The following is a 16,730-nucleotide window of genomic DNA, read 5'->3' on the forward strand; positions in this document are numbered from 1 at the left end:
TCATGAGCATTTTAAAGAGGATTGAGACGATCACGAATTCGTCTTTATATTACAGAGTTAATTGAAAATATTTAGGGGGGCTGGACGGAAATATGGGGGGGGGGGGGGGGGGGGGGGGGGCTAAAGCCCTCCTAAATTGGACAGTGATGCCCCTGGTTTATCCTAACAAGTATGAAATAAGGGCTTCTTCGGTGAGAGCAGTTTAAGGGGGTGTCATACCACATTTGACTATTTATAACCCAACATAATGACAGAATCATCTGAAGAAAATCATGTTAAGGTTATTAAACAGTCAAATGTGATGGGCAGTTTGTGGTTGGGGATGCAATAGTGGATTTTCCTCAAATAATTTTCTTATTGGTTTTTTGTCCTGTAAGTCATTTTAATGGGGGATTTTCCCTTCATAAACAAACCATCCCTAACTCTAACATTAAAGTGCAGCCTAGAAGATTAAAACCATATGTTAAGCTTGTTAGTTCTGTTGGTATAATAATAACTCATTCACTACACTAATAATAATCCATTTACTTCTGAATCCAGTGGCAGGGAACAAACATAAAATAAAGGGAAGAAGAGGGAGGACTTGCAGTCAGGGAAGATGTTAATCAGAGGAGGAAATTAAAACTGTAAATCTAATGAGACAAAGAAAGTTTGTCAACATGCATTCCATAAATTACGTATGCAACTAAATGCTGTTGTGCTTAAAAAGAAAAAACGTTGACAATAAATTAAGGTGTCGAAGTTTGGACAATATCAAATTGGGGTTTATGAATAATTTTAAGTTAACCTGATTGTAATTAATTTATCTTTTTTTGTCTTTATAGTGGAGATATTTAACTTTTTTAACTGGTCTGCCATTTGGCATCGTATTGATATTGCTAATGACAATTTTTTATACCTTTATTCACCATAAATATAATGAATGTGACATCTATCTGTAAAATATAAAATTGGATACCTTTGTCACGAACCCCTGTGTTTAGTTCCTGTTTGCCTTTGTTTCCTTAGTTACCCTTGTTATAGTGTTTAATAACTCTCACCTGTGCCTTGTTATCCTCTTTTTAGCCTGTGTATATAAACCACTGTTTCAGTCTTTGTTTGTTAGTCATTGTCTCCTATGTTTCCAATGAAAGAATTGATCATAGGTCAGATTCATAATATGATTTTTCTTATTCATGCTTAACATTGCAAATCTAAATGTATTGCACCAATAAGGAGAAATGTTAGAAGATGGGCTGCAGATGAAATAAAGACTTTAATGGACTGTTAAGAGATCACCGATTGGTCTGTGTTTAAGGAATCATGTTTTGATTTGGATGAGTATACAAAGATGGTTTCCTCATATATAAGTTTTTGTGAGATGATGTGTGTACCATCCAAGTCTGTCACCAATGATAATAACAATAAGCCATGGTTCAATAAGGAAATAAAAATTTTGTGGAGAGAGAAGCACAAGGCATTTAAGAGTAATACAGAGCTTTATAAAATCACCAAAGGTGACTTTGAAAAAGCAGTTAAAAAGGCAAAAGTTCAATTCAAGTGTGACTTGAAAAATAAGTTGGAGACCAAAGACACTTATGGTGTCTGGAAAAGTCTGGATCAGATCACATGCTATAAGGTAAAAGCTATCTCTGATGACATTACATTACCCGAAGATCTTAAAGTGTTCTATAGTTGATTTAATACAATGGAGCAGGTCTGTCAGCTAATGCTGCCCTCCTGGCCCAGTTCAATGACTCCTGCTGAGGAGGCAGAATTGAAGACAGACGGCCCTGACTCCATATCAGTGTCTACACCCTTGCCCCAGTATTTACCAGTATATTCATCTTGGCGCTAAGAGTATGCAGAGTTCCAGCATGTTTCAAATCAGCCATTATAATTCCAGTGCCAAAAAAGCCGAAAATTAGCTGCTTAAATGATTACAGACCAGTGGCCTTAACTTTGTTTGTAATTAAAATATTTGAGCGATTGGTGATTAATAATTTAATTTCAACCATTTGTCTGGACTCTCATCCATTCGCCTATAAGGCTGATAGATCGGTTGATGATGCTTTTGCTCTGTGTCTTCACTCAATTTTGCAACACCTTGAGACTCCTGGCACTTATGTTAAGGCTCTTTTTGAGGACAATAAATCTGCATTTAATACAATTGTTCAAGCTAAACTCTTTATTAAATTAGAACAATTGGGGGTTCATCACTCCCTTGCTCTTTGGATTCTGAATTTTTTTTTTTTTTAGAATAGATCACAAGTAGTAAAAATTAACAACAATATTTTGAGCCCTAGAACAATAAGTGTGTTTTACACAAGGCTGTGTATTGTCACCAGCATTATATTCCATGTACACCTATGATTGTGTCTCGCACAGTGAATCAGTTAAAAATGTTAAGTTTGCAGATGATACTACATTAATTGCTTTGATAACAGACAGTAATGAATCTGACTATACAGAAAGGAGGTATCAACATGATTGAATTGAGCTACACCCATAATTAGAAATTGAAGGTTCAAAAAACAAAGGAAATTGTGATTGATTTTTGGCGGAGAAAAGATGCTGTTAGGCCATTAAGTATTAATGATCAGGTCATTGAAAATGTTGATAGTTTTAAGTTTCTTGGAACAATCATTTCTGCATCGTTGAAGTGGCATGATAACTTGAAAGGCATTATCAAGAAATTTTATTTTGTAATCTGCTGAAAAAGTTTGAAGTATCTAAAGTTGGTATGTCCAGATTTTATAGAGCTGTGATAGAAAGCATCCTGACTTTCTCAATGATAATGTGGTTTGGTAGCTCCACAGACCAGCAGAAAAGATAGATTTGCAATAGATTGACACTGTGGGAACTTTTATACCCAAGCCGCCATAATGAATGAATGAATGAATGAATGAATGAGGCATTTATATAGTGCTTTCATATGTACTTCTGTACACCCAAAGCGCTTTACAATCATGTCGGGATCTCTCCTCAACCACCACCAGTGTGAGCATCCACTTGGGTGATGCGACGGCGCCAGTGCGCTCACCACACACTAGCTATAGCTGAAGAGAGGAGAGAGAGTGATAGAGCCAATTCAATGGATGGGGATTATTAGGAGGCCATGATTGGCGAGGGCCATTGGAGCGAATGTGGCTAGGGCACCGGGGTTACAGCCCTACTCTACGAGAAGTGCCATGGGATATTTTCTGACCACAGAGAGTCAGAGCCGCGGTGTAACGTCTCATCCGAAGGACGATGCTCTTTGACAGTATAGTGTCCCCATCACTATACTGGGGCGTTAGGACCCACACAGGCCACAGGGTGAGCGCCCCCTGCTGGCCTCACTAACACCTCTTCCAGCACCTCTTCCTTTGGTTTTCCCAGGAGGTCTCCCATCCAGGTACTGACCAGGCTCAGCCCTGCTTAGCTTCAGTGGGCAACCAGTCTTGGGCTACAGGGTGATATTGCTGCTGGCAAGTGTCTGTCTAGTGTGAAACCGTCTGAAGAAAGCACTTGATGAGAGCAACTGGGCCCCTGGTGCAGAGCTCAAGTCCCCTGGGGCCAGTTGCATAAAACATCTAAGACTAGTCTTACAAGTTAGACATACATTTTTTTTCATTAAGACTGTTCATAGCTTTTTAAAATCTGTTACATAAAAACGTAGATTGGCCTTATTTGATACTGAAAAGTAAGACTGACTGCCTCAGACTAACTGTTGGTGGGTCATACAAGAACTTAAGACACTGTCTTAACATAATAGCTGTTTTTATGCTAAAAAACTTCACGAATGTGTGTGGTCAGGACCAGCCTGCCGCATCACAAACTTCTTGAAGTGTTAGCCATACTTCTAATAGAGTGGCCTCGGATTGACATAGGACTCATATTTAAGAGAGATAGCCTCAACTATCCACTTGCTCATCCTCTGCTTTGATGCTGTGGACCCAAAACAGATGAGTTGAACAGCTGTTCTGATTTACGTCACAGGACCTTAGGAATGTAACCTGGCCTCGGGTGAAGAAATGCCTTCACCATGCCAGATGCAAATTCCAAGCACTATGGGGCAACCGATTGAGCTTGCAAATCTCCTATCCTTTTAGGAGACATGGTAACTAGGCGGAACAACACTCTGAGATTAAAAAACTTGACTGGAACCTCCTCAATAGGCTCAAAGGGACTCGCTTATTTCATACCCATTTGGCCCCACATACAAGTGTTGGCTGGGCTGAGACCACAGAAGGATTTGGTGGGCCAGTTTGTACAAATCCCCCCTGGTGATTTAAATAGGCAACCACCGATGTGCTGTCTTTCCGGACAAGAAAATGATGGCCCCAGAGGTCTGGTAGGAAATTCTTGACAACAAGAAAGACAGCCATCATCTCCAGGCAGTTTATGTGTCAAGAGAAATGATGACCCCTCCACAGACCTTGAGTTGAGCGAATCTAGAATCACTTCCAAGCCCGTGAGAGATGCATGCGTGACCTTGATCATGTGAAAAGGGTTGCCCCTTATTTACACATGTGGGTGAAGTATTCCAAGTATGTGCTGCTCTATAAGAAACGTTTGACCAAAAGCTTTAAAATCCCCTCTAGTATAGCAAAAGTTGTGATTTTGTCCAATAAACTTATTAAGCAGAGGTGGGGCCATATCATGAAAAATTAAATATCTTCTAATTTAATCATGTTTTCCCAATTTAAAAGACCATATTTAGTTAAAATTTTAGAATTATAATACAAATTTATTTTTACAAAATATTTTCAAAGCCTGGTTATAGAGTCTTCGTATTGATTGTAATGTAGTGTCCAGCTGAAGATCATGGCATTAATGTATAACTTTGAGGCTTCCGTAGTTAAATTATTCCTAATGTGTCTAACATTTACAAGATTAAATTTAAATCTATTCCCATCTTTTTACAATTGTTTTTTTTAATGTAAGTTGTGAGTCTATTATTATGCTTAAATATTTACACTCATGCACTGCTGATAATCTTCTTCCTGCTACTATAACAACTGGATCTGGATCTCTATTTGCGGAAACATACATACAGTTTTACTAACATTAAGGTGTAAACATGAATTTATTAACCAGTCAGAGATAATGGCCATGGCAGCTGATAATTCTTCTGCTGCTTGCTTTTTGCTTTTAGCATGTATCATCAGCATACATCTGACAATTAATGTATGGTAGGTCATTAATACAAACTGAATAACAAAGGACCCAATGTTGAACCTTGAGGTACACCAAGACTGCTGCTTGGTGCAGCAAGAATTAGCTGGTTCGGGTGTGTTTAATGAGTTCCTTGAGGGCCACTGTCCTACATAGTTTAGCTTCAACCCAGAGTTTGACACCTGTGTTCGAAAGGTTCTTTCACTCTGAACCAAAATCACAGACTATGAAAGTGAGTACATGGAGAACATTCTTCAGAAGAGAGTCCAATCTCCCTCCATTCACTTGCACAGGAGTTTTCATCACTTTGAAAACACTCACTCTTTCCTGGTTAGTTAATTTGTTAACTGTTATTTAGATTATACTGTTTTAATTGAATAAAAATAAATTTTTGCAATTTTTCCTTCATTAAACACTAAAAAGGTAAAGAAAAGGCAAGATTCTATATAAATTTACAGTTATAAACTGTATCTTATTAACGGAAAATTGCTGTATTTTTACGAGATGTTTATTTTCTGTTATTTTACAAGGTTTTTTCTGGCATCTCAGCTGCAAGAAAATTATCGTTTTTTCACAGTGAGGATTGGTGACTTCTCATGAAGTCTTAAGCCTGTTTTATGCTTCTGCGTCGAATCGACGGTGTACTCCCGCAGACCCCTCTGCGTCGCCTGAACCCCTCTCCGACCCCTCCGCCGTAGCTCGACGTGCACCTCCAAAAGATTGTAACTACGCGTCGAGGCGACGCAGACCGCAAGGGCTGTAATTGGTCAGATGCACCGCGATGCAACGCAACCTGACGCAGAACCATAAAACTGCCACGACGGCGTAGGAGTGACGGCGTAGCTACGCCGTGGAGCTGACGCAGAAGCATAATGAGGCCTTTATGGTCTACTCGAACAAACTGTTTTCAATCGGTATATGATCTTACCTCTGGTAAGAAATTGTGATTTGATAACTTGTTAATGCATGTGAGAAAATATTCCATTGCATTCCTTATAATTATAGGCAACTGTATAAACATTTCTGGTTATTTTAGGTTTTAATTAAAGTGGAGTAGGCCTACAATCCTTATACAACTAGAAACATAAACTTAGGCTAATTGATGAATAAAAGATTAAATATGTAAGAAAACAAGAGTCTGAGTATCAGGAAGTCTTTTTTTTTTTTTGACTGATTGTTTGTGCTTTGAAAGAATTCAAACAAAATTTTTTAATTTAAAAATGTTTACATAAATGATTTAATACATAAACAATGCATTCCAGCTTAGTAATGTTTACTTAGTTGTTGTGTGTCCTCTAATTGTCTGTTCCAAACATGATAAATTCCAGGATATCCTGTTAAAATGATGAGACCCCAATGTAGCGATGCTGGAAACAAGATCGAGTGATCTGTCCAATTTCTGTGTTCAAATGCTGTCCATGGCCTTAAACTATGACTTCAAACTAATTTAGCCCTTCCCTTCCCATGTTCAGATGCCTGACCTCTTAATTTCCTCAGAACAGGCTGTTTACTTCATGTGCTCACAAGCCACTGTGATTATCATACCTTAAATGATTAATTGCAGATCATTGAGATACATATACAATATATATATTATACATATGATTTCAGAGCCAAACTGCACTGGTTACCTGCCAGACATATACATCTATTTGGTATCTGTCCAGTGTGGAAGTTACTGTTAGTGACGGTTATATGTTGGGTTAAAGCTGTCTCTCTCTAATAAGCATAGACAACATCTGCAAACATTTTCTGTGCTGATTTTAGGGGTAAACCTACAGAAGTTTTTTTGCGATACAGAAAAATATGATGAAAATGTATTAAATTAATTGAGTGCTAGACACTGAAAGCATAACCAATAATTTTCTTTTTATTTTCACTCTTTATTTAACCAGGTTAAAAACTAATTGAGATTAAAATCTATATTACAAGAGTGACATGGCCAAGAAAGCAGCTACAATAACATAAAGATACAAATACACATTAAAACAGAAAAACACAATCAAGGATCAGCAATTCACCAAAACACATAATCTGTTAAAAGTAACTCAAACTTGTTTAGTGAGGGAAGCAATTCAGCTTTAAGATGTTTTGTAAATTATTCCAAGCAGAAGAAGCAACCCCGAGGAACTTTAATATAACAATTCATTAGAATGGATATTGTAGCAAACATTTGTATTAGAAACACAGAGAGACAAGTAAGATGGAATTAGACCACAAATAATAGTGGTATACTAGTTCCAACTAGTGTGGAAATCTCAGTCGTTATGGGCACTGAATTCATAAAGGCCTAGCAATGAGCAGTTTAATCAACAATAGGGTTTAAATTTAGCTTTTCATCTGCAGTTCATATTCCAAGGAATAGGAAGTGTCTCACACGCATCCCCTTAAGGTTTGAATTAATACCATATACACCCTGTACATGTAAACCATCCTTCAACTGCAGCAGGGGGCGGTGGCTGCTCAGAACATGAGACTGGCTAACTCAGACAGACTGCAATTACTGATTACTTTACTAACACAGACATATGCATTTCATTTGCACAAAATGAGTACAGAGACCAGAGGTCTGTAAAATGTATTAACTGGTCACATGGTAAATATGGGGAAACAAACGACTGGCGCTTAAATTAATTACATAATTACAATAATTATAGCAGGAAATATAAATTCAGGCATTTTTGAACACTTTTTGCCATTGAGACGATTCGGAAAATTGTCACAATTGTAGGCCTACTGAATTATTTAATTAATAAACCACTATATTTTCAGCATCATTACTCCAGTCTTCAGTGTCACATGATCCTTCAGAAATCATTCCAATATGATGATTTGATGCAAATAATAATAATAATAAAATTATATTCAATGTTGGATGTTTTTCACATTTTGTTTTTTTTGGATGAATAGAACGTTCAAAGAACAGCATTTATTTGAAATAGAAATATTTTGTAACGCAAATATTTTACCCTTAAAATATGTCCTTGTTGAATAAAAGTATTAATTTCTTTATTTCAAAACAAAAAAGTGCACAAACGTTATGTAAACATGATGTTTTATATCTTTGTTTTATAATTATGTTTTATATCATTTGTTTTATAAGTTTGTATGTTTTGTAAGAGAGAGAGAGAGAGAGAGAGAGAGAGAGAGAGTGTGTGTGTGTGTGTGTGTGTGTGTGTGTGTGTGTGTGTGTGTGTGTGTGTGTGTGTGTGTGTGTGTGTGTGTGTGTGTGTGTGTGTGTGTGTGTGTGTGTGTATGTGTGTGTGTGTGTAAAATCGCTCCCATTGTAAAGGTCGCTCCAGTCAGTGCAGTCTTCAGTGTTTCTCGCATCATCCACCAAACGACACACTTTATACGGCTTTTAAACCACTTTCAGCAAATGGGGCAAACATTTGCCTAAACTTTTGGGGGTTGGGATCTACACTAGCGAACAATATCCTCAACGACAACCAAGGTAAGGCGACATTTACAGTTACGTTTCTCTCACTATAGGCAAGTTTATGACATGACTGCCTTCACTAATGAATTATTCATTACACAGTGAATGTACTTCAGTCGGTCTTTTTACATCGTCTTAAGTTTGGCAAATAACTGGTTTATTAAGAAGCGTTGTTGTAGGTTGAGCTATATGTGTTGCTTTTCATTTTAAAGTGAAGTTCTAGATTCATTGGTTGCTGGTTTCTGGATTATTATTATCATATGGATAGTTTTCCAGAATTGCTTGTGAAAACTCTTTGAGTGACTTACAAATGTCCAGACTTAAAGACTTAGAAAACTTTGTTTTGGTTCTAATTGAAACCAGTTTTATTCTTGAAGATCAGGCTATGCTATGCAAACACCTCTGCCCTCATTGTTGCTCAAGTTTCGATTAATTCTGCATTGGTTTGGCGTAATTAAATATAATTATAACTGAATAAATGATATAGGCATAACTGAAATATAATATTAGTTGTTGGTCATTCATTGCACTGTAAGGTTTGCAAGCAATGACTGTTAAGTTGTCTAGCTAGTTTTCAAACTTATGATGAGCTGATCTCTGTTGACCCCATCAGAATACAGGCATATTGATAAACTGATCACATTTCCAGAGAGAGAACATTCATGCATCTCTCATTAGGGTCATAAAGTCATCATCTGGTCCCACAGATGGGCAGATCCTGCTGTGATACATTCCTGTTGAGAGAGAGGTTTTAGAGTTAGTGACAGATCTGAATCATAAAAAGCCCTGTGTGTGTGTGTGTGTGTGTGTGTGTGTGTGCGTGCGTGTGCGTGTGTGTGTGTGTGTGTGCTGGCAAAACTGCACACAGAAAACAAAAGTGTGGAGGGGCCAGCCTTAGTCCATATCCCCTGTCTCTCTTTCTTCAACTCTCTTATCCTCTCTCTCTCTCTCACACTCTCTCTCTCTCTCTCTCTCTCTCTCTCTCTCTCTCTCTCTCTCTCTCTCTCTCTCTCTCTCTCTCTCTCTCTCTCTCTCTCTCTCATTCTACTCCAGGAACAAAACAGGGAAACACCCAGCAGGGACAGCATTATCCTTTTTGGCAATTGGAGCAGGAATATTTGCAGACGTGAGCTGGACGCTGTCAGGTAATTTATTCTTCAACTCTGAAATGTCTTTAAAATAGTGTTTGGATTGAAGCTCCATAGTACTGTACTATGATAGATCTGGGATAAATTTCGATCTGGACCTACTGAGAGAAAAATAGCATCATAATAACATCTTCAATATTTCCATGAACCGAGTGTGACTCTTAGAATTCATATTTGTGTATTTCTCAGTTGTTTTTCATCTATGTGTCATCTTTGCCTCAGATATTTCACTTTAAATCTTTTAGAAGAAATAAACATCTGTAGAAATGATACAGTTGTTGCTGAGCTTAAAAATTCATTTGATAAGAGATCATTTGGTATGTTGGCAAATCAGCACAGCTTGAGACATTGTTGATATATGGGAATTATTTTTCCATCCTAACTCAGTTTACAGTTTTCCACCATTTTCTCAAATCCTCACACACAATTTAAAAAACTCACACCCAATGGTACAAACAGCTAACTTCTGAATTCCAGTTCAAACTTTGCCCTCAGACAATACACACAATCTGTCAAAAACACAGACTTCATGACTGTTTGTTACAGATTAATTCAAAACACTGCAAACAAACGATTTACAATATGTTTTCAGATAAATAATTTGGAACTTTGTGAAATCACAACAATGACTGATAAATCTTTCAGGGACAATCCTGACAAAAGAAATGCAAAACAGAACTGTAATAAATACCTCTTACAGACAGTAAGTGGATAAATCAATACTCTTGTATGCTTTTTTTTATAAAAACCTGAACTTTGAAATGGCACACTGACAAAACATGTAAGAGTCCATGCACAGCAAAATACTTATATGTTGAAAAGTTTTATTTACTAATGCATGTTGGGGTTACTCAGCATCAATGCTCTCATCATCTCGTCTCAGATCTGGGTCAGGACACACAGTAATGTCTATCACAGTATACAACATAAATAGAGGGGTGCGGATACAGTGAAATTCAACAATAAGCTTTAAGAAAGGATTATTTTCATTACACTTCTGTAAAGAGATCTTGCAGTTGATGGAAAGCACTTGAAAAGAAAAGTTGAAATACCAAAGAATTGAATATGAATTGGTATGCAATACAATAGAGTATACTGTCATTTACAGTATAGTAAAATAAATAAATAAATTTAGCATCCTCTGCCAGATTACATTACAGTATTAGTAATGTTGTTAGCAATCGAGAAAAAATATAATATGTAGAGTCAACTATAAGTAAACCATAGTTGATTCCCAAGTGTAAAGACTCTGATGGTATCCACACCTACACATTTGCCATAATGTATGATATGATTGTAAACGAATACATTTTGATTAATTTCTATATATAGTTTTTCTGATGTAGTAACTTGTTCAGTAGCACATCTGGTGCAGCATTGCTCTTATGAAGTGCTCGAGTACGAGTCCCACAAAACACGAGTCACGATAAAAGACCTCAAGACTTGTGGAACCAAGTTTGCTTCAGCATATGCATTTTATGTCACATTTGCTTTTGTTAACAATCTCATAGGCCCTGTTTACTCTTGGTATTAAGATTTGCTCGATCGGATCACAAGTGGACGACTCTAAATACAGGTGTAAAGCGTTTTGAGCTTGTCCACTTTCTACCACTTCCAGGGGAGTTGAAAACACATTCGACCGGATTGCTTTCGTAGTTTAAACGGTCATGTGGTCGAATGTGTTCAAACAGCCACTAAAGACCGTCTTCTCTCCGTCTACTGACCTCATGACTGTATAATGGGAAGAGCGCTGGCAGACGGGATTTAAACTTTGTCGGCTGAAGACCCAAGTTTGGTTTGAAGATGAAAAACATTCCAAGCACAATATTCTCTTTCCATTCCTGATTTCTAACACACACTCACTCACACACTCGTATGTTTCCGTCGCCTTCAGTCGCTTTCTCATGTAAATTGCTTGAGCTTATTTTGTCCATTAGATCAAAAGATCTGAAAAAGCCGGCCATAGACCCACCCTCGAAGAAATCAGGACAAAAGTAGTTGAAAGTGGACAAAAGCGAGGCATTAAAACACCAGGTGTAAACGGGAATGTGTTTCTTTCGTCTACTTGTGATTCGATCGACCGAAACACATCTTAATAGGCTACCATTGTAAACAGGGCCATTAGGTGTAATGTACGTGGTACAGTCAATTTTTTAAAAACGCGAGAGCATTTCACCAGAAATGTAATTTGTATAAAACCTTGCCACTTATATAAAACATTGACAGATTCGCATTGATCAGTCTTCAGCTCCACTCACTTGATGTTTCTCACAACGTGAGATTATTTTTCTGAAACTGGCATGTTTTTTCAATTATCATGGGTTTTCTGTTCGCTTGAACATCCTAAGCTGCCTGACACAGCAACCAATGGCGTGAGATGGCGCCGTGGCTATCTCACAGCAACCAATAGTGTGAGATGGGGGCGTGGCTATCTCACAGCATCCAATGGTGTGAGGTGGGGGCGTGGCTATCTCACAGCAACTAATGTTGTGAGATGGGGGCGTGGCTATCTCACAGCAACAATGGTGTGAGATAGGGGCATGGCTATCTCACAGCAACCAATGGTGTGAGATGGGGGCGTGGCTATCTCACAGCAACCATTGGTGTGACATGGGGGCATGGCTATCTCACAGCAACCAATGGCAGATTGGAGGAGCGTTTTGGGAAAAATGTTTGATAATTTTTGCAATTCCACTTGGGGAATCTAGTGAAATTACATTCCCTTTAAGCAATTCGCTCTCCTTGTAATCTAAATAAAAGTCAATTGACATTAAAGTAATTTTTCTCTCATTTTGTCTTTAGGATGTTGACCCAAGAAGACATGGACTATGAAAACCTAACTTACGAATACACAGACTTTGGCTACGTAGAGGAGACCAAAGCTGATGGCTACACTCAGAGAGAAACTCTTCACATTATATCAGTGATCATCTACAGCCTGGCGTTTACTCTGGGTGTAATTGGGAATGGCTTGGTGATTTGGGTGACCGCACTCAAAAGCAAAAGGACCGTAAACAGCGTATGGCTGCAGAATCTGGCCATTGCCGACTTCGTGTTCGTGCTTTTCCTTCCGTTCTCCATCGACTACGTGCTGCGAGACTTTCACTGGCTCTTTGGGAAGACCATGTGCAAGCTGAACTCGTTCGTGTGCACCATGAACATGTACGCCAGCGTGTTGTTTCTCACCGTCCTGAGTTTGGATCGCTACATCTCACTGGTCCACCTCAACTGGTCGGAAAGGTATCGTAGTGTCCGGCGGGCCTGGTGGGTCTGTGCGCTGATTTGGATCATTTCTTGCTGTTTAAGCGGTCCGGCCCTGATATTCCGTGACGTAATCCAACATGACGGGAAGATTGTGTGTTTTAATAACTTTCACAATGAGAGCATGCACATGGTAGTGGTGAGACACATTGCACTCGTGTCTCTGCGGACCACCGTGGGTTTTCTGCTTCCGTTCGCCACCATCACCGTAAGCGGCGTGTTGCTCGCCGTCAAGATGCGCCAGTCCGACTCGTTACGCTTGACCAGCTTCTCCAGAACCGTCTCCGCTGTGATCCTCGCGTTCTTCTTGTGTTGGGTGCCCTTCCACACGTTTAGCCTGATGGAGCTGAGCATGCACCACAGCACATACCTTCACTCCGTGCTCATGGTGGGCTTCCCGCTCGCCACCAGCCTGGCCTTCTTCAACAGCTGCGTCAACCCCATTCTCTACGTACTGCTCACCAAGAAAGTGCGTAAACTGGTGAGGAGGTCGTTGTTTAACTTCACCAAGAGCTCGCTGAGAGAGCTGAGTCAGTCTGTGTCTGCTACGGAGTTAGACTCAGTACTGGTCAGCTGGTCTCCGGAAGAGCCCATGGCCAACTCCTCCATCTGACGGGCTCCAGTCCCTCCAAACTCACCCCAACTCAAGAAAGCCCTAGAGCTCCAACTGGACTGAAAATAGATTGGTTGGGAAATACTGGCTTTTAAAGGTGCAGTAAGACTAATGTTACTCACAATGGCTATGTTTACATGCACACCTTTTGTTTCAATCAGACTGAATTCATTTCCGATTGATTAATCTTTATTCATCAGGTATCAGCTCGTTCTGCACGTCATTCGTCATTGCACATGCGCAGTCCTTTCAGTTTCGGTTCTCAATCCGACCAAGTGTTTACATGTTTTCTCGATCGGATTAGAAAAACCACCCATTTCAATCCAATCGAAATGTCATCCCCCATCATGAGTGGACACGCCCCCTACTGCTGATTGGCTCACTCTCCTCCCCATCATGAGTGGACACGACCCCTACTGCTGATTGGCTCACTCTCCTCCCCATCATGAGTGGACATGCCCCCTACTGCTGATTGGCTCACTCTCCTCCCCATCATGAGTGGACATGCCCCCTACTGCTGATTGGCTCACTCTCCTCCCCATCATGAGTGGACATGCCCCCTACTGCTGATTGGCTCACTCTCCTCCCCATCATGAGTGGACACGCCCTCTACTGCTGATTGGCTCACCCTCGTCCCCATCATGAGTGGACACGCCCTCTACTGCTGATTGGCTCACTCTCCTCCCCATCATGAGTGGACACGCCCTCTACTGCTGATTTATGGACACGCCCTCTACTGCTGATTGGCTCACTCTCCTCCCCCATCATGATAGGACACGCCCCCTACACGGCGTATCGGCTACAAGTTTGTTTTGGAGCTCGGTCCCGATCCACTTTTAAAAGCGTTTACAAAAAATCGCTTACTGCACCTTTAAAACTAATGCAGTACATTACCGTAAATATGTATTTAATGCATCATCTCTTTTATATTTAGTACCAATACAATGGTCAACATTTGAAGTGGATTAAAACCTTTCATCAAAGTTATACATGAATTTTGAACAATACCCGTTCTTGTCTTAGGACAACTTTGATTAAGTTTTTTGATCCACTTCAAATTTTGACTACTGTATATATATAAAGTGTTGAGTATAGAGTGTATAAGTACATTGTGTATAATGCAGCATTTGGGTTCTATATAGAACGTTAAAGGGTTCCGTCAGGCGCTTCACATATAGAACCTTTTAGGAGTTCCCATGATGGGATCATGTTATGGATTAAGTTTTAATTAATTAATTTTTATTTTAAATACATTTTATAAATCAAGCAGCTCATAAAAAGTGAAATAACCCATTAAACATGAAAGTATTATGCAATTAGATTTTTTTTGTTTAAAGTTGAGTCAAGAGCCTAGAGTTCTATATAGAACCCCAACTGAACCTTTTTTCTAAGAGTGTTAAATTGAAGAATGAAATTTCAGCTCTGTTTGAAATAACTCATTTTACATATTATACTATTGTGTCATTTGGATGCACACTGTAACTGAATTAATAAAGTTAGTAATAAATTGCTCATTCTAATGTTTTAGAATGATTCTGCTTTATAAGTTATTAGATAAAAGCTCTACAACTTTAAAGTAACAAAATTTATGGTATAATGTTGATTATCAAAAAAATTTTAATAAATTTGACATGAAATTTGAATCATAAATCTGGGTTACTGTGAAGAACTTCTAATGGAAGTGAGCAAACTGTTCCAATGGCAGTGTCACGTTGTGGCTGTGATGAATTGCAAGTCGCAGGAGTAGGAAAAATATCATTAATCTTTAAAAAGTCTTTAATAATAAATTCAAAAAGGAAAAATGCAGGAGAATGCCAGGAATAAAGCATAGCACATAATAATAAGATGAGACCAAACAAAGAACTGAGGAATCTAAGGGCTTAAATGCACAGGGAGACATGATGATTGACAGGTGAATGTAACTGATAACTAAGGGAACTGTCGAGGGATTAATCAAGACTAAACTGAACTGGAGACAGTGAGAAATACATGGAAACAAAAAGGCAACTAAACTAAGCATAATCCTGACAGGTAGCCACAAATCGTATGTTCACTTTTTTATTGTGAAATTTTACTAATCTTTTTTGTGTAAAGTTATATCTTGTCAGCCACAAATTCTCTCGACTGGCCTTGACTTGTAATGAACCTGGAATATTCCTTAACTATAAAATTAGACATTTTTAGACATCAGGCCTGGTTTCACAGACAGCACTTATATTAAGCCAGGAGTAGGCCTTAGTTCAATTAGGATATTTAAGTATCTTAAGAAAACCGTGCCTTAGAAAAAAACATTACTGGTTTGAATCTTGAGACAAAACAATGGCACTGAGATTCTTTAAGATATCTCAGTGCAAGTTGCCCACAGTTAAAACAGCTCGAACATGCATTTTAGGCTTTTTAAGCCGGGTCTGTGAAACTGAGGGCCAGTGTACAATAGGACAGCTCATGATGACTCATCAAAACTCAGAATGAGAGAGAATGCAGAAAACATCTGTGAGTCAAATTTTCTTGAAATATGCTGTATAAAAGTCACAAAAAATGCAGAGGAAAGTACAAAAAAGGAAGGCACAGAGCTGGAAACTTGTATTTCAGCATAATGTTGTAAGACAATTGACTCTTACTGTCAATAATTACTGTCTTAAAGTGTTTTGCTCAAGAGCACAGTATAGTCAAAGGCTACACTTATATTTCCATTAAAATAATAAGAGCTTCTCTGTTGAAAGATTTGACAGAATTTACATCACAGATGTCTAAAAGTGCTTCATGTCAGTTTTAACAAGCTGTGGGACTACTGATAATATTACTTGTTTATTTCTTGTTGTTTATGAGATTGAGTTTTCTAGAGCTGAAATGCCTGTTTCAATGGAATTGTCAAAATACAGGTTATTTTAAAACTGGAATCTTAACCAATCACACAAGATTCCTTGAACACTCCCTTGTCTCCCATTGGCTGCTCAAACAGAGAGTCCCGCCCCCAAACAGAGCTTGTACTGATGCTTAAACAGGAGAAAGTAGCACACTTTTCAAATTTAAATGACAAAACTTCGACAAAAACGTTTTATTCAATCTGAGTTCATTCCTGTCAGGCTAAATTGGGTTTTATTTGAAAACATGTCTTTTTAAACACATT

At 38.6% G+C, this 16,730-nt stretch overlaps 1 protein-coding gene across 1 annotated transcript; it reads left to right on the plus strand.

Moving 5' to 3' along the window:
- The first annotated feature begins 8,259 nt into the window (after positions 1–8,259).
- cmklr2 (chemerin chemokine-like receptor 2) lies at positions 8,260–15,243 on the plus strand. Its single transcript, XM_077221473.1, has 3 exons — positions 8,260–8,593; positions 9,632–9,723; positions 12,529–15,243. The coding sequence occupies exon 3, from the start codon at positions 12,530–12,532 to the stop codon at positions 13,598–13,600; it is 1,071 nt and encodes a 356-aa protein (XP_077077588.1). The 5' UTR covers positions 8,260–8,593; positions 9,632–9,723; position 12,529; the 3' UTR covers positions 13,601–15,243.
- The last annotated feature ends 1,487 nt before the right edge of the window (positions 15,244–16,730 follow it).

This window comes from Siphateles boraxobius, unplaced genomic scaffold (genome assembly GCF_051911475.1).
Source record: "Siphateles boraxobius isolate OS27281-9 unplaced genomic scaffold, OSU_SipBor_1 83, whole genome shotgun sequence".
NCBI lineage: Eukaryota > Metazoa > Chordata > Actinopteri > Cypriniformes > Leuciscidae > Siphateles > Siphateles boraxobius.

Coding starts and splice junctions, on each gene's coding strand:
- cmklr2 (XM_077221473.1), top strand. CDS start 12,530: ATGTTGACCCAAGAAGACATGGACTATGAAAACCTAACTTACGAATAC.